General features: G+C 46.2%; 1 protein-coding gene across 2 annotated transcripts in view; it reads right to left on the reverse strand.

Moving 5' to 3' along the window:
- LOC147726460 (complement component C6-like) overlaps positions 1-18,483 on the reverse strand; it is a 1,142,533-nt gene that overhangs the window by 390,948 nt on the left and 733,102 nt on the right. For both annotated transcript variants that reach the window (XM_086960582.1, XM_086960583.1), the window contains exon 13: positions 16,945-17,056. In XM_086960582.1, coding sequence (XP_086816708.1) covers positions 16,945-17,056 — 112 coding nt within the window. The remainder of the gene's footprint in view (positions 1-16,944; positions 17,057-18,483) is intronic.

Raw genomic sequence — 18,483 nt, forward strand, 5'->3', positions numbered from 1 at the left:
CCAACCCTTCTTGACTTCAAAAGATGCCTACCATGTCACTGGAAAATGCAGCTCATGTCTGTCCTTTGTTTTACTAGACTGACTGGAGGCTAACCCTGGGGAAATGGAAGAACTGACCAGAACCAGTTTTAGGGTTACACAAAGGGGTGGCCCCACCTGCAGGCTGGCATGGATGAAGATTCAGAAGTAGGAATGCCTTGCATTCTGAAGAAGAAATACAGGATCTGCTCAGTAGCAGCTACTACGGGGTAGCAGTGGTTAAGCGGGGAGAGGGGATTTAAAAAAAAAGAAAAAAGAAAAGAAAATTAAACTTACCTTACTGGTGGCTGCCTCTCCTCCGTCCTTCTTGCCACGATGCAGGAAACAGGAAGCACACAGGCTCCTAGACTCCTATAGCCAATCAGGATGCTGCTGACAGCAGTGCCGTGATTGGTTAGAGCACCTGGATTTGGCGCTCAGATAAGGATTTAGGGCCTGTGCATGTTATCAACCCAGGCTGTGCATTCCAGTCCAGTGGAGAACATGTTAAGTGTGTGTGACTGTTTGGTCGGTCCAAGGCAGCTGGCCAAACCGTCATGTGCACTTGGATAGTGTCTACCACTCCTACCCCTGTTCTGTGGGCAGCCTTCTTGGTCGATCCCAGATAGCAAGTAGCTACCATTGGTGAAAAATTGAAGCGACACAGTGAAATTCCAGTGGGTTGTAAGTACAATCCAAATAATAGCTGTATTCCTTAGCGTGCATATCAACTCCTATTATTTGGTCCTGACGAAAGCCATTTGACCCTGTTGGGCACATGAGAATATGGCTGAAACATGTAGATCTTTCACTGGATAAGAAGGATCAAATTTATATCCTTCACATATCCACATCTTTTTAAACATTGACCAATACTCTCACCAATAAAACTGAAATCAAAAAGACTGAGAGTATTTGAGCCAGTTTTAAAAAGCACCACACTTGAGCACTATTCACTCACAATCACCACTTCACCCTCAAAAATAACCAGCTCTGCTGTATTCAGGCATCGCAGCAAACCCTGGAAACATTTGGTGACCAGGGTGGGAACCCTATGATGAAGCATGTCACCTACTAGGTAGGAGAGTGAGGGTTCTTTTACAAAAACGTAGGGTTTATTAGGCAGTACAAACACTTGGAACATCCACCCTAAATTAGGAGAAAGATGTTTGTATAATAACTGAAAAATTACCCTTTCTTTTTGTTTTTCATAACTTTATTTGGGAAGAGGAACAGTCCCGTGTCCTGACTTCCCACTCTCATATTAATATTGAGGGATTCAATATAAACCAGTGTATGTGTATATATATTTCGTTTGAGGGAAATTTTTTATGTCCTGAAGAAGGTGGTCGTTAATCCATATATCCTCTGAAACGAGTTAATGCATTTAGTGGTCCAGATTTGTAAAACAAAGGCACACAATTGAAAATTATTTGATAGTGATCATGTGGCCTCATGGATTCTGTCAAGTTGGCTTAAATCAATGACATACCTGAAGGTCTTGTTTTTACCTTTCTCTATTTGATTCATTTTATAATTGTGTTATATTTTTAAGATGTTTTTAATGATAAGATGTTGGGTTTAATAAGTCTATATAGGATATGTATAATGAGATCTTTTGGTTAAATTTATAATACGATCCCTTGCATGAAGTTTTTTTATGTCTTACTTAAATAAGAATATGGGGTGTGCATGAGAATTGTGTGAGTGTATATACATGAAATAGGTCAATAAATAAGTGATCCCATAGGGAATTCATTTTTGACTTGATGGACAGGACTAAATCATAATAAACCATCTTCTACAATGTACTCTACTGCTACATGGACTTCTTTTACTGTTACAACAGAGGGCAGCACAGAAGAGCAGCAGAGTGGCAGACCTCCTTACAACAAAGCTGCACAGCAGGACTTTCTCAGAAACTTCCACAGGTCCAGATGTATACTGAAGAGTTCGGCCTGAGAGTTCAATATTTATAACTGGTACCCACTTTGAGTAGGAAACGATTCTGGAGGTCTCTCCTGCCCCCCCCCCCCCCAGGTCAGGTATTGTCTTCCTTCCTGGCCTGGAACTAGCATTTCTGGGGACACAAAATACTGGTTACAAACCCTTTGTGAGTGTGTCCAGGCAGAGTCTTTCTGATGTGCAATTATACCATGTGACAGCTCCTCCCCCTCACTAAGTCAGAGTCACCCATCCTGACAAAATATAGCCTCTCTTTGTTTCACTGTCTTGGATTAATGCACAAAGACCAACTGTCTACATATAGTCATGTGACCCAGGAACAGGCTACTTGCCTTGGACTAGATGTATTTTCGTTATGGCCGCTCACGACGTTTGAGAAACGCTTATCGAGGCTTCCCTCCAAAGACGATCATTTCACTTTCACGCGGCTCTAAATTTTTTCTCGCGTTTCGAAAACTCCTCTCGTTTGGACGCCACGGCGGCGTTCAAACGAGAGGAGTTTTTGAAAATGATTGTGCTAATTGGGTACAAGCCAATTTTATAAGGTTTAGGGGAGAGAGCACAAACAATTAACATTGGTTAGCAGGGATAAAGTGCACAGAGTCCTAAAGCCAACAAAAAATGAGATCAGCAAAAAAAACAGGAAGGGTGAAGTCAAAAGGTTTGCGGTAAAACCACCCTAATACTGACAGGTCTACCAATGCCGATGCACTTAGTTGGTCAGCAGAAACTAAAGAAGATCTGTTTTAGGGACTAATACGTTTGTAAAGTTCCCATATAATTTTTTTTTTAAATGTGGCCCATGCTTGGGTGAACTTTAACTGCAAAACTGACACCTTTAACATATGTATGTTTTAAATGAAATGCTTATGAATGTAGTGCCACTGAATGATTGTAAAGTGCGTTTATAAGTGTGAAGGACAATGTTCATTTCAAACATACAGCACCTGACTGTGGAGTGGTGCCTGCACCAAATATTCTTTATTCATAAGATGAATGTCGGAAAATACATGCTGCTGCAATGTCACCACCTGATGCAGAAAAATGTTATATAAGTTGTAGTTATTAGCATTGCCACAAAGGCTGTACATGACCTGTGAGCATACCAATTACATGTTCTTTCTTTATTATAATGCATTTTAGATATAATCTTTTTTATTGCACAAACAATATCTGCCATGCAACATTAGCCTTTGAACCAATTGGCCTTTCTCTATACTATTTTAGTATATGGTATTATGACTGTGACATAGATGCCCTTAACACAGAAAAAAGATGTCCTCATGCACAGAAGTTCAAAGGTAGTACAATGCCATAAAAAATCTAGTTTGCATATATTGATTGGGATTATGTGTATTTTATACAATATTGTAATGTTGTCTAAAGTCCAGTTATTGGACTATACACATTGGGCTATAATAATCACATATATATTTTTTTTCCTGACCCTGAGGCTGATCCTCTAGTTTTTGCTCACTTGAGACCTGTATGCAAAGAAATGAATTGCAGGAACGTTGTAATTAGAGATGTTCACCACATATCTATAGAAAATGTATGGACAACACATTGAGCTCCTGTCTTGCATGCACAATGTAAGCAAGTGGTACAAAAGGGGGTGGTGATGGGCGGAGCATCTGAATCAATCAAACACTCACACCCAGTCAAAAGATCTGGGTTTAATCCATCACCGTTCTTTAGCCCACTCTGCCACCCCAGTTCAGACATGGCTATATGCAAATCAGTCTGACCCTGTGCCTCATGGGAACAGTCCAGCCCGAACTGCCAAGCCATGTCTTGCCTGGACCGGAAACAAGCTTCCGAGAACCGGTTTCTGGCATTCCAGCCGTCTTCAGCCCGCCTTGCTTGAATCCAGTGGCAAAGTGAGCAAGGGACTCACGTCTGAGCATACCCTGCCACACTTATGGCGGCCAAAAGCAGTACAAAAGGGGGTGGTGATGGATGGAGCATTAGAATCAATCAAACACTCACACCCAGTCAAAAGATCTGGGTTTAATCCATCACCGTTCTTTAGCCCACTCTGCCACCCCAGTTCAGACATGGCTATATGCAAATCAGTCTGACCCTGTGCCTCATGGGAACAGTCCAGCCCGAACTGCCAAGCCATGTCTTGCCTGGACCGGAAACAAGCTTCCGAGAACCGGTTTCTGGCATTCCAGCCGTCTTCAGCCCGCCTTGCTTGAATCCAGTGGCAAAGTGAGCAAGGGACTCACGTCTGAGCATACCCTGCCACACTTATGGCGGCCAAAAGCAGTACAAAAGGGGGTGGTGATGGATGGAGCATTAGAATCAATCAAACACTCACACCCAGTCAAAAGATCTGGGTTTAATCCATCACCGTTCTTTAGCCCACTCTGCCACCCCAGTTCAGAAATGGCTATATGCAAATCAGTCTGACCCTGTGCCTCATGGGAACAGTCCAGCCTGAACTGCCAAGCCATGTTTTCCCTGGACCGGAAACAAGCTTCCGAGGACCGGTTTCTGCCATTTCAGCCCTCTTCAGCCCGGCTTGCTTGAATCCAGTGGCAAAATGAGCAAGGGACTCACGTCTGAGCATACCCTGCCCTACAATGTAAGCAAGGGCATATTTTACATGCAATTTTCAGCCAGATGACCGCCAGCATTTAGTTTGTGTAAAAATGTTAACTCCATGTGAAAATTATGTTATTTTAACAAAAGTACTGAGTCTGTTTACGGTTCAGGTAGATTCTAGAATGGAAGTTGTAGAGAGATTGAAACCAGCAGCACAGATGCCTGTAATAAATAGGTCAATATTATAAAGCACACAATAAAACATTTGGAAAAAATGGTGGACAAACATTTAAGAATTACAGCCCACTACTGAGAGCTAAAGTGTTTTTTAAATCCCCCCAACTAAAGTTCTAGTTTTGAGATGCAGGTGAAGGCCTACAACGAAGCTGAATAAATGGTAGAAAGGCAATAAAGCTATTAAAATATTTCACCCACTGAGAGTAGAATGTTCTAAATGAAACCACATAGAAACAGAAAGACAAGAGTTGGAATATTGTAGCACAAGGTGCGTTACTGACTGAGTTGCTTCAGTCGGACCCCCCAAATTCCAATTTTGTAATATAACATTATAGCCCTATTCCTATGCCAATAACTTGTTAAATGCCCTCTCACTAAGTTATAGGCACAAGCTTCAGGCAAGGGCATGTAACCAGGAGAATTGCCTTTAAAAACTGTTAGATCCTGAGACAGAAGGGCTATAATGGTATTAGAACATTCCACCCCCTTAGGATAAAATATTCTGCATTAAAAAGGGACTAACAGAAAGAAAAGAGTTGAAATGATGGAGCTGAAAGCCTGTATTAGTTATTATTGACCCTGAGCAACTACATTGTCTTCACTGGAGCTCCCAACGTCCTAAAGTTCTAATTCAATTAATGACATCCTTGAGGGTGAGGAAGTGATAGAGTCCAAGTGATGTATGGATACATTCTTGGAAGATATATCAGTAATGAAGATGCAAATACATGCTGTAGGCTGAATATTTTTTCCGAAGATACAGGTGCTAGCATCCCTGGTTTTTTAGAAGGACTGAGTAAAATATAATATTGTTCAGCAAACTACATTTTGGGCATCACTAGGAAAGACAGAGGGCCCTATTCACAAACTGCATCTTATAGTACTTTAATAGTATTACAATAGTGCTACTAAAGTCCTACAAAAATAGTCAGAACTTAGGGAGGAGGGGTTAAGGGAGGGATAAGGTGAGGTTTAGGGAGGGTCAGGCACCCACCCAGGAAAGGACTAAGCATGTTGCTCTTCAAAAACTGCACTTCTAAATCTACAACAGATAAAAAGTTCCTAAAACAGTATTAAATGTACTCCAGCTCAAAGCTGGAGTATGTCCAAAACTACACAAGGCTGCATGCAAAAACAATATGTTAAAGGTGGTTGCAAAGATGTCAACATGTCCTCAACATTCTTACATTGGCCTATCATAAAATGTATTTTGGCATGTTTTTCATAGCAGTAAGGTTTCATATACCAATTTCTTCAAGTTGGCTGAATATGCACATTGGGACTGAATGCTGAGGTAACAAAGTTATATGACTTACCTTACTCTTTCCATTCTTCCTTTGCATAGTTCAAAGAATCTTTGAGTTGTCACCAAGATATAATGTTGAAGGGAGTGGAAGAGGATTGGGGAGTCTGCTGAATAGCCAACATGACCCAAAAATAATACATCCTTCCAAAGATTTCCTTCATGGGTCTCCATTTTTATAGCACCGATTTCACAGCTAATTTAAGGGGCCATTACGCCTGTCAGGTTTATCAAGGTAGAGGCTGGTATGAATAGCTTTCATGCTGAGGAGTAACTTGACTTTTTTCATAACCTGGGAAATGAACAGTGTTCCTTGGTTTGCTATGATTTTATTTTTAGGAATCTGAGACTGAGAAAAAATACTGGAATTAAGGATGACTACAGTCTTCCCTAATAGTATTGAATAATCGGTTTCATAGTTCAAATTAATAGGTGATATTATTCATTAATACTTGGGTTTTAAGGGTTTCACCAGACTATTGCTACTTTTTGGCATTGTTCATTCAGAGAAGGAAACATTTGTAGGGCTATATGTAGTACATTAGTTTGTGGACAAATGACTTGTTGTATGTAGGTGTAAATTGTGGATCAAAAAACCATTTCAGTATTTAATCTTTTTCTTAGATCCAGAGAAGCCCTCAAAAGGGTGTCATGGGCTATATCAAGACAAATATACCAAAATTGGTGAACTCAGATCTCCTACTATTCCTGCCCTGTTCTGTTGATGTTTTGGATTTTTCCTTCTTATGGTTGTGGATCAGGTGAAAAGCTCTTAACTGTTTTTTTGGGTCACTGTTTAGTCATTGACATCTTCTGTTACAAAAGGTGTTTTACATCTTCGAGTTTCTTCTTATCAAACTGTGCCTTAGCCTCCATAGTTCTTCTTTGTATGAGCTGGGTTGAGAAGCCAAGCACGGTTGCTTGCACCAAAGCCAGGCAGACACCACCTCTCTAGTCAGGGCAAAGGAGTTACACCCCAAAGATAACCCCTGCTCACCCCCTTGGTAGCTTGGCACGAGCAGTCAGGCTTATCCCGGAGGCAATGTGTAAAGCATTTGCGCACGCACACAGCAACAACATCCCAGGCACACCATAAAAGGAACTCCACACAAGGTTATATAAAAAATAGCCTTTTTATTCTCATAACACATTAGAATAGTAAACACATAACATACACTGTGCCAACTGGCACAGGCAATATTCACAAGGGATTATATACACCTGACAGGGCCACATGCACCACTGTAGGGACCATCACAAAGCGAACTTGGTAAAAGTAAAACAGATCGTAAACCTACAACCAGTAAATACTGGTAATCACTGAACATAGCATCAGCCTGTCACATAAACTACATTATGCATAGTCACCTCAGGCGCGAATTACATTCTGCGCCAACCTCACCCGCATAAACACATTATGCAATTCTTTCACAAGTCTAAAAACATTAGCCCCTATCATCCTAAACATAACTCACATTAGGGGCGTACATCACACAGTGAAAAATAATCTCACTAGCATAAACCGTGATAGGCAAAACAACCTCATAATCATAAACCATATTTTAGAGGTATCAAACAGGGTGCATAAAACATACTATACACCATACATTTCCTAGTACCAAAATCACATTAGCACATAAATCACAGTAGGGCCTGGCGCCCAATAAATCTACCAACTGGCCATCCAAAAAGGGGCTCAAATGCCCTGTGTCCAGAATGTCAGGGCACGTTGCCAATGCAGCGAAATCCAATTGCGCCACTGCGCAAACCTAAACGGTGCAGCTGGAACTAAGTGCTGCGCAGCTGTGTCAGGGGCAAAGGAGTGCAACTCACTCCTAGCTCAGACATGGCCCCCAAAGAATGCGCCTAAACGGTGCAGCTGCCCACTACTTGCTGGGCAGCTGTAAACATTCCACCAAGGCCTGGCACCACTGTGTCTTTTGATTTGATGTGCCCACGTTGGAGCCACACGGGCTCTCAGACAATCAGGCCAGACGTTGGAGCCACCTGAGCTCTAAGGATAAACATGCCACAACTTTGGCGCCATCTAGGCTCCAAAATAAACATACCTCAGGCGCTGCAGCGGCCCGCAACTGCGGGGCGGCTGAGAAGGTCAGCCCCACCCTGGGGGCACTAACAAAATGCTTATGGGCCCCTCTGACCCTTTTAACCACCCTATCCTAACGTTGGAGCGGCTCACAAACAAGGCACTATGAAAGGGGAAGCCGTTACTCACCGGGCTTCTCTCTTTGCAGAAGAAGTCTCCTCTCTGTGGGCTGCGGGCAGGACTCTGTTTCCGGGGGCTCTGGAGCGGCGCCTTCCACGCGGAGCTCTCTCTCCTCATGAGTGCTCCGCCTCGAGTTGCGCCAGCCTTCTTGTACACACGGGGCTTCCCTCACTTTATGGGAGCCCCGTACTTGCATCGGCGGCCTATGCCGCCACTCCTCACTTCACCCAGGGCCCCCACCTGGGACCCGGGGCTCAGTCTCCTCAGTCTCTGCAGCAGTGCGGGCGGGGCTCTCTCTCCACTCACAGGAGCCCTGCTCGTCCGACCAGCATGGCTTTCCTCGGGACTTCCTTCAGGCCTCACAAGGTCACGCCCATGTCCCAACGAGGTTGCCTGACTTCCGAGTCCTATTTGCAGCAGCCCGGCAACGTTGTGCAAAGCACCTCGGGCTGCAACGGTGATTCTTCGGCAGCATAAGCGGGTTGGGCACCCTTATTTTAATTATCAAAATAAACAGGGTAGGCTCCCGCTAGGCCGCATAAGAATAAAAAATAAAGCGGGGTTGGCTCCCGCCAGTGGAGGCCCCACAATGCGGGGTAGGCACACGCTCCCGGCAGCATCACTGGGGAATCCCTCGCTGGGAAATCCCTCTCCTCGTCAGGCAGCGCCGTGCTGCCAAATCCACGCATTCCTCCTTCCTTGGGGAATTTTAAAATACAGCGCTCACCAGGTGTTTCGAGGAAGCCACAGTCCTGGGACAAGGGGGAAAGAAGCACAAATATCCCCAAAGTCTTTAAATCAGGGGACAAAAGCCACAAAGGTTTCAGGGCATAGCTGGGCCCAGGGAGGCAGCCCTCCTGGCAAGTCCTCCTGGGCCCCAGCAGCAGGACCTGCAGAATTCAGGATCCAAGCAGAGAACAGATACATGGGGTCACAGCCCGAATATTTATATGACATATTCCTTTGTTAGCAAGGTGCAGGCAATTGGAGAACTAGCTACAACTGGTTCAGGGGAGCTCCTGAGCACTTTGTTTTGCTCAGCTCATCTCTCCTATTCAAAGGACAGGCCGGGAAATCAGACGCACCACAGGGGGTGGAACTAGCATTGTGGAGGGAAGGCACAGCCCTATTGAGTTCCCAGGTGCAACTCTTCCCTCCCATCTACATGCAGATCTCCCTATTCACCACCGGGCAGACCCATCCTGGCTCCTGGAACCAAGCACACCAGCCAGCCCCTGTCAATCACAAGCCAGACATACAATTCACATCAGGCAGGCAGACACTGCACACAGAAATGGCAACTTCTAAAAGTGGCACTTCTACACTGGTCACAATTAATCTGTGCACACCATTGCGCAGCATTTATTCTCACAAGTTCGCACATACTAAACTCGCCTCTGCACTCCTCTGACACCAGGAACTACAGGGACACACATATCCCCTATGCATTCCTAAGGGAGGGCAGGCCCATCTTACCACACATACACAAAGAGCGCATGCACTTTACACTGGACCACAGTGAAAGAGTGGGAAGAGGCCAAAAATCACCAACACCAGGTTACAGAAACAGGCTAGGAGAACGCAAAAAGTTTTGGGGTGAACCTGCCAAAAGGGCTAAGTCCAACACAAAATTGCCCCAAAAAGTATGGTATATGCTAACCTACAGAATGAAAGGTGCAGCCCCTGGATAGGGGTTGTCCCCCAGTGCACAGCATAAAATAACAAAAACATTGTTTATATCCAATGTATAACAAAGTCTATCATGATGTGACTTGGAACCAGTCCATAATCAGTCATTCTTTAATGACCACTTAATGTTAATAGTCATTGATTGTAGTGTCCAACGATATTCATGAAATCCAAATAAATCACTCAAAGTTTTTCTTCAATCACATTTGGTCAGCAATCCCAATGCATTTCGGGCATCGCATCTGCCCTTCGTCAGCGGACAATCTACAAGCAAACATAATGTGTTGGGTCTTAGTAGGGAGCATCTCGCTGTATTAAAACAGTATTAAGAAAATGGGTAATGAATGTAATGATGGTCAATATTAGCGTGAAGGTAGCATAATAGCGTGATGTTTGGTCAAAGTGAATGCACATGCTAGGAGCGAACTGGTAAAGGAACAGAAAGGCAAAAGATTAACAGACGTGAAGTTAAACAAAAATGCGGAAAGTGGTGGTCGGTGATAATGCTGTTGTGTCGCCGGGGCCAGTGACAGCTAGGGGCTAGTGCTAATGGGCATACTCTCAGGGGGCAGCTGGGGTTCTAACCAAGGCCTTCACTTGGCCTATCATTAAATAATGCACGGACACTGGGTTGTCTTCATGGCTCTGCGCACCGTCGCCAAGTGCCGACGTACGTGCGGGGCCCCTCTTTATTTAAACCAGGTCACGTGTTACTTACGCTGCACGCCTGTTACGTCACAGGCGTGCATAGGCTGGAACACAACATTCCTCCTAAAATATAAATAAAACAAACAGGCATGCATTGAAAACCATCAGTGCAGTCTCTGGACGGACTATACTGTTCTTTGGGGGTTTGCGGCAATGTTCAGGTTCATGATTAACATATAAGATAAGTCAATATAAACGCATATTTAAACCCACTGGAACAGTCTTACATGAGGTAGTCCCGAAGGCGGCAGGAAGGTGCTGGGTTGCTCCTCAGCTTATAGGTGGAAGGCCCACGGGTTTTGGGGACCTCACCCCTGGCCGGGGGAGCTGGGCTGCGGCTGGCAGGATCACCTTCCGGACCATCTGGTGCCACACTGGAGCTCTCAGCATCATCTGGGCCTTTGCTTGCCACGGCGGGAGATGTGGTTCTCAGAGGATCATTGCGAGGTTCCTGGATGTTCTCAGCCACTGGACTTGCAGTCACTCGAGACGCCAGACACTCTGAACTTGTGGCCGTCTCCGCCTCCTGATGAAATGGCTTAAAATGGGACACATTCCGGGTCACTACTTCGCGACCTCGGGTGGCAATGATGCGAGTGCCCTTCACGCTGATGAATTTCCACGGTCTCTTTTCATATGTTAATCTAAATTTCCTACTGGTTACTCTGTTCTTCAACAGTACAAGATCACCTTGTTCGATTGGAGTATGAACGGCTCTCCTCCGCCAGCTAGCCTGGGCATATGACTTTTGTCGAACCTGCTTTCATGGCCATCGCGGGTGTCCAATGGGGATGATGGGGAATGGAGTCCGCCACTACCCGTCCCATGAGAACATGTGCCGGTGCTACCCCCATGGTGGTGTGGGGTGTTTGTCGGTAGCTTCGCAGGAATGTGAATATCGCTATCTCCAGCGATTGTCCCTTGTCATGTGCGATTCGGATGACTTTGTTGAGAGTCCGCATAAAACGCTCAGCTTCGCCATTGGCTTGTGGCCAACGAGGGGTGATGCGGCGGTGCCGGGTTCCTAGGGCGTGCAAGTAGTTGGCTAGTTCCTTGCCTTGAAAGGGAGGGCCATTGTCCGTTCAGAGTTCTCGCATTACACCATGAGCCGCTATGATTTTCTCCAGTTTGGGTATTACTTCGGTGGCACTAGTAGTGGTTATTATTTCTACCTCAGGATATTTGGAGTGATCATCTATTACAACCATGGTGTGTCGTCCATCGGGAAGACTTCCTTAGTCCATGCTGACACATTCCCAAGGTTGTTGAGGTCGAGGCTCGACTATGACTGGTGCTTCCCGTGAGGCGTCTCCCGTGACTTGGCAGGCCGCACAGGATCTTACGGTAGCTTCCACTAGATCATCCATGAGCGGAAACCACACTTTGGTCCTCAACCTTGCTTTAGTTTTCACCATTCCTTGGTGGCCGACATGGGCCAGTTGCACCACCTGATCAGTCAGGGCAGAGGGTATCACCAGCCGGTGACCCCTTAGCAGGCATCCTGAGTTGTCTTCGTTCAGTTCTCCTCTCACATGGTATGGGCTTTCCATGATGCGTTGGGCGTTTGGTGTCAGTATTTTCCATTCCTCCTTGGCCCGACGCCAATTCCCGCTTTGAAGGGCTCTCCTCGCTCTTTGTAGACAATCATCCTTCAGAGTAGCCTCCGCAACGTTGCTGATAGATAGGGGCCGCGGGCATGATCGCGCAGTGACACACCTGATGTAGGCTTCCGTATCCTCGGCCTCCTCCATTTCCGCCGGGGTGGCTGCTCTTGGGTGTCGTGAGAGGTAATCCGCCGGATTTCGTGACCCTGGTTGGTATTCTATCTGGCAGTTGTAGTCTTGAAGCTGTAGCATCCACTATTCTATGCGAGGTGGGGGTTTCGTTGAGGTCCCCGAGAAAAGGGCAACCAATGGTTTGTGATCCGTGACTACTGTGAATGGTTTCCCGTACAGGTATAGATGGAAATGTCTGCACCCCCAGTGTATGGCTATGGCTTCCTTTTCAATCTGGGAGTACCGTTGTTCAGTGTCAGCGAGTGAACGGCTAGCAAATGTAACAGGGGTCCAGTCCATCTCGTCTCGCTGTTTTTGCATGAGCACCGCCCCTAATCCTGCTGGACCAGCGTCCACCGCCACCAGGGTCTGCTTCCGGGGGTCAAAGAATGCCAGGGTGGTGTTATCTGAGAGAGCTGCCTTAATGTCCTTGAAAGCCTTTTCTTGCTCCGGTCCCCATATCCAGGGCATGGACTCTTTCGTGAGTTCTCTCAGTGGTAGTGTCAGATTAGCAAGATCTCGAATGAATCGCCCGCAGTAGTTGACCATTCTCAGGAAACTGCGGACTTCGGTGATGGAGGTGGGGGGAGCAGCTTCCTTGACATCCTTCACCTTCTCCGGGTCAGGGTTGACTCCATCAGCTGAGAATGTGTACCCGAAGAATCCTAGTTTCTGCCTCAGAAATTCACATTTTTCCCTGTGTAAGGTGAAGCCAGCTTCCCTCAATTTTCGGAACACCTGTGCTAACCGCTGGTTGTGTTCAGTTATAGTGCGGGCATGTACCATGATGTCATCACTGACGTTGATTACACCGGGTATGTCGGCAATCAGTTCTTGGATCACATTTTGGAATACTTCTGCTGCGCTGGACACGCCAAAGCTGAGTCGGGTGTACCTCGGGAGTCCCACGTGTGTCAAGAATGTTGTTATATTCCGTGACTCTTCATCGAGTACCCATTGGTGGTATCCGGACCGGAGATCCAGCTTCAAAAACCAGCACGCCCCTGCCATTTCTCCTATGAGGTCATCGATAGTGGGCGTGATGTTGCGCTCCCTCTTGATGGCAACGTTGGGAAGACGCATATCTACGCATATCCGGACAGCTCCCTGTTGTTTCGGCTTTCGGGTGACCACAATGGGCGATACCCATGGGGTGGGGCCTGTCACTTTTTCTATGATGCTCTCTGCCTCTAGCTTCTTGAGTTCTTCTTCTACCAGGGGTCGGAGGTGGAACGCGATGCGGCGATGCCTCAATGCCACTGGTTGAACAGCCTGGTCAATATGTAGGTGTATTTGGCGACCTGTGAATTTCCCAATTCCCTTGAAAATGTCCGAGAAGTCATCTATGAGCTGCTGTACCGATTCTTGGTGAACTCCGAATGCAAACGTGACTACTCCAAGATCTTCCATGGCTCGGCATCCGAGTAGCATACCTTGTCCATCCTCTGACACGAATACGTTAGTGGTGACGGTCCTGTCACCATGATTGATTGCCGTCTTGAATTTTCATCTGATTCTTAACGGAGTGTCCTGACCGTATGCGAATACGGTGATGGGAGAGGGACTCAGTGTTGGTGGACAATCCATTGTCCGGTATAGGGCTGCACTCATGAGGTTAATGGTTGCTCCTGTGTCGACCACCGCCATGACCTCTTGGTCTGCCACTCTGATGCAGCACTGTGGAAGCTTCCTGGCTCGTCGAGTGGCCGTGCCAATCATGTGCACTTTGTGCACTGTCCTTTCCTCTTCCTCATCATCATCCATATCACTCTGGCTGGGGTCACCTTCTGGTATGGCGTTCACCACTTGCCGCGGCTTGCGGAACTTCTTTGATCGACATACTTTTTCAAAGTGATTAAATCGACCACACCCTGAGCACCTCTTCCCTCGAGCTGGGCATTCCGATGCCTGATGGGGTGGGCCTCCGCAGTATCCACAGGACTTCCCTGCTGCTCCTGCCGAATTTCCAGGGGCCTTCTTATTCCATTTTGCTGGTGATTTTACCTGAATCTTGTTGACCGGTTCAGCTTTTACCGGCGCTTGGAGGGCCGCCTCCATGTGAGCGGCTCGGGCTTTAGACAATTCTTTTGTGCGGCCCAAGGTCAGGATGTCAGCTAAGGGCTTCCCAGATTCCTCCAGGATTCGTTCCCTGAGCTTGGCCGAGGCACAGCCTTGAATTATTTGACCCCGTATTTCCTCAGTAACGTCCACGAACCCACATGACATTGCCAATCGTTTCAGCCTGGCGTGATACGGGTCTAGTGACTCCTCCAGCAGTTGTCTGGCTTGCCTGAAGATGAACCTCTCATAGTCCTGATTGGCCATTGGCTCAAAGTACGCGTTCAGGGCATTGATGAGTGAACTATGAGTCTTTGGCGTGGCCTCAACCAATGTTTTGGCGATATTGTGGACGTCCTTGCCTCCTAAGTGGAGTACCATGGCCCTCTTCTGTTCTTTGTGAACCTTTGTGGCCTCGAAGAATATGAGTAGGCGGTCTACCCAGTCTTTCCATTTGGGGGCTAGCGATGATGGCGAGCCTTCCACCACAAACGGTTCGATGGGGGGTATTGTGGCCATGACTCCGGTGTGGTATCACTGTGTCTGGGGTGCCCCTCGATAAGTGGTGGACTCTATTGGATGAACCCTTTTGACGAGGTGATGAAGGGCGCGGCGACTGGTGCTTGTTGGGTGCTGGTGACTGACTGCACAATGTATGTGTGCTTTTCCTGGGGCCGGCCTGTACTGTGTCCTCCCAACAGTGCCCACAGACATGCGCTTCTCTCTTTTTACCCCCCCCCTTGGGGCGCGACAGCCCTACTGCACTTCCTAGGGTGATGTCGACCGGGTAATCCGCCACGTGCAGGCACGCCCGCGTGATGCGTGAGGTATTGCAGGCCACGCCCCGCCCGCGCGGTAGCGAAGGGCGTGGCCAGGCCTGTGTGCCCCACAGCGCCGCTTCACCCAGGCAGCGCGATTCACGCACCAGCAATCAGCTCGGGTGCGGCGCTGCACGGGGCTTGGAAGTGGGCGCAGGGCACCGGGGCGTGGCACCGGTCAGATGCTGCGACATCCGCCGCCAGCGGGGTAGTTGGACGCCGCCGTGCACGGGAGCGGGGCGGAATGTTTGGCAGCAGCTCACCTGTGGCACGGGCGGGAGCCAAGATCTTCACTCCCCTATGCACAGCGTGTGCGGCGAGCGGGGCACGAGCACTGCAAGTGGAGGCTAGGACCTTGCAGCCGCCCCAAACCAGGATGCACACGAGGCACGCACAGCGAGGGCACGACCACCCTCGTCGCCAGTTGTTGTGTCGCCGGGGCCAGTGACAGCTAGGGGCCAGTGCTAATGGGCCTACTCTCAGGGGGCACCTGGGGTTCTAACCAAGGCCTTCACTTGGCCTATCATTAAATAATGCACGGACACTGGGTTGTTTTCATGGCTCTGCGCACCGTCGCCAAGTGCCGACGTACATGCGGGCCCCTCTTTATTTAAACCAGGTCACGTGTTACTTACGCTGCACGCCTGTTACGTCACAGGCGTGCATAGACTGGAACACAACAAATGCTTCAATAAACAATAGCCAAGAACGTAACCATATACCCATAGATATCACAAACGGTGAAAAGTACATAGGCACCCCAAAAGCGGAACCATAACCAACTGTGCTCTGAAACCATGCAAACAGAAAAATGAATGTCTCACGTGAATCACGACACTGCAAATCACTGCAGTCTCTGTGAATCAAAAGGATGAAAATACGATGTACTCGATGTAAAAACAAAGCGGTGATACAAGATCACGGGCGTCCTCACGAGGAGGTACTTAAATGCGAAGTGTGGTGCTCAGTGGCATAAAGTCTTTCCCGACGCCATGTAACAGGCTATATCATATAACATATCTAGCAGCATATTCGACATGAAAATGGGAATGCTGTTATCAAAGCATTCATCTAAAAGAGAGCATTCTTGCAGGCTCTCTGCAAACTGCACAGGTGGGTGGTCACCATCTGTGCACTTAGTGTAGTAAGGTGACTGCATTAGATGATATTTAACTTACTGTTTGAGTGTATCCTACCAAAAAAATCAAAAGAGCTTTGAAGATCACTCCTTAAAGAGGATAGGACAGAGTCTTCTCTAATGTGCACAGAAGGTAGCAATATCAATGTAAGAGGCCCCACACAATGAAGAAAAAATACTAGCAAAATTATTGAACAATTCTAAGCTACTGTAGCACAACAGTTATTCCTGAGTAATATATTTTAGAGCAACATATATTAGAGCTTGAAGCAAACAAACATAACTAAAACAAATTTAATGTAATGTTCATGCCTGGACACACCCTACTAACATTTTAGAATATAAAGGGGCTTTTGTTGAAATATTCAACACATTTTGAGCCAAATGAGCTTGGATATGGCTATATGTTAAAAGTTAAGAATGGTTAATTTTATATTGGTTTGTTTGCAACAACTCACTCTAAAGAATGCATTTTCAGGTAATACTGGTTTGGCACATCCATTGGTAGGCTCACGATCTAGTTCATCAGTCTCTTTTCTTTCTTCGTCATCACTAATACACAAGGCTCCCCTGTAACACACAAGTCAATTGAAAAAGCATAAGTAAGTAAATATATTTAGTTCTCAATATGATATACTTAGTATTTCATGCTCCCTGGCTAATTATTGATTCTAGAATGTTCACACCTAAATACAACATGCCCTAGATAAAGCACAAAGCTATCCGAATACACAAATCTCATATCAAACATATGTACTGCTCTATTCAGCTGGCTGCAGGGATTCCCCTTTGAGTCCTGATTTGAAATAAACCATGTGTTCATGCATTCTTGACACAGGGCCAGAAAAAAAGACTAACTGAATTATTTTTTTCAAATAAGCTGCCACCAACTGACAGCCACCTGATGGCGTTGATGAGGAGGGGGTACTCTTGTTACTACTACACAGGCAGATGATTTGAACATCCTTCAAATCCATCAGTGTGTATCGCTCTGCTAGAGAGCAAAGTAAAAATTACCTCACATGTAAAAGTGCCAGCAATCGTCCATGGGTGCTCCATGCCAAGAATAATTTCAAGTATGCCAATGCCAATATTGTTCACAGTTGCCTGCATGCAAGGAATTACCTTGAGTGTTCCAGTACCAGTATTTTACCACTGGTGCCTATTATACCAGAAATTATCACCTGTCTGTAGGAGCTAGCATATTTAAAAGAGTGCCCCTAAGCCAAGAAATACCTCCAAAATGCCAGTTTTGTCATGGATGTCCCCTTTGCCAAGTATTACCTTTAGAATGCCAGTGGCAGTTGTACAAGGTGACTGTGATTCATTCTTATTTAGTTACTCCTGTTCAGTCATTTTCGCTCATGTGTACTCATTCTTTCTCACTCATGCTCCTGCACTCACTTTTACACTTGCTCAATTGTTCTCACTGATTCTTACTCTGAGTCACTCATTGTTATTCTCGCAACTCTCTTGCATTCATTCTGATTCTCACTTCCTCATTCTCACTCCCTTTCACTCACTCTGAGTCACTCTGACTCACTAATTCTCACTGAGTTATACTGACTTATTGTCATTCACTAATGGCCATTCTCTCTTAAATGATCCGATGCTCCTGCATACTAATTCTTATGCATCTGACTCACCAACTCTCATTCATTAGCACTCACTTGTACTCTCACTCTAACTTACTCATACTAATTGGCTGACATTCACTCACTACCTGTCACTAATTGCCAATCACTTATTTTAACTCACGTGCATATGCCCACAGAAAGACATGCTCTTAGATATACACACACCCTCTTTCACACAAAAGCACTTTCACCCACAAGCACATACACAATATACATTTAAATACCTTTTTTTTACTTACCTCAGCTGCCAGTGAAGGTCCTGTTCAAGCTCCTGGTGCTCAGTTTTTTAATATACTAACAGTGAATAATATAGTATTATTCAATTTTAGGATAACAAAATAGGTATACAAACCAAAGAGG

This window comes from Lissotriton vulgaris, chromosome 3_1 (genome assembly GCF_964263255.1).
Source record: "Lissotriton vulgaris chromosome 3_1, aLisVul1.2, whole genome shotgun sequence".
Lineage (NCBI taxonomy): Eukaryota > Metazoa > Chordata > Amphibia > Caudata > Salamandridae > Lissotriton > Lissotriton vulgaris.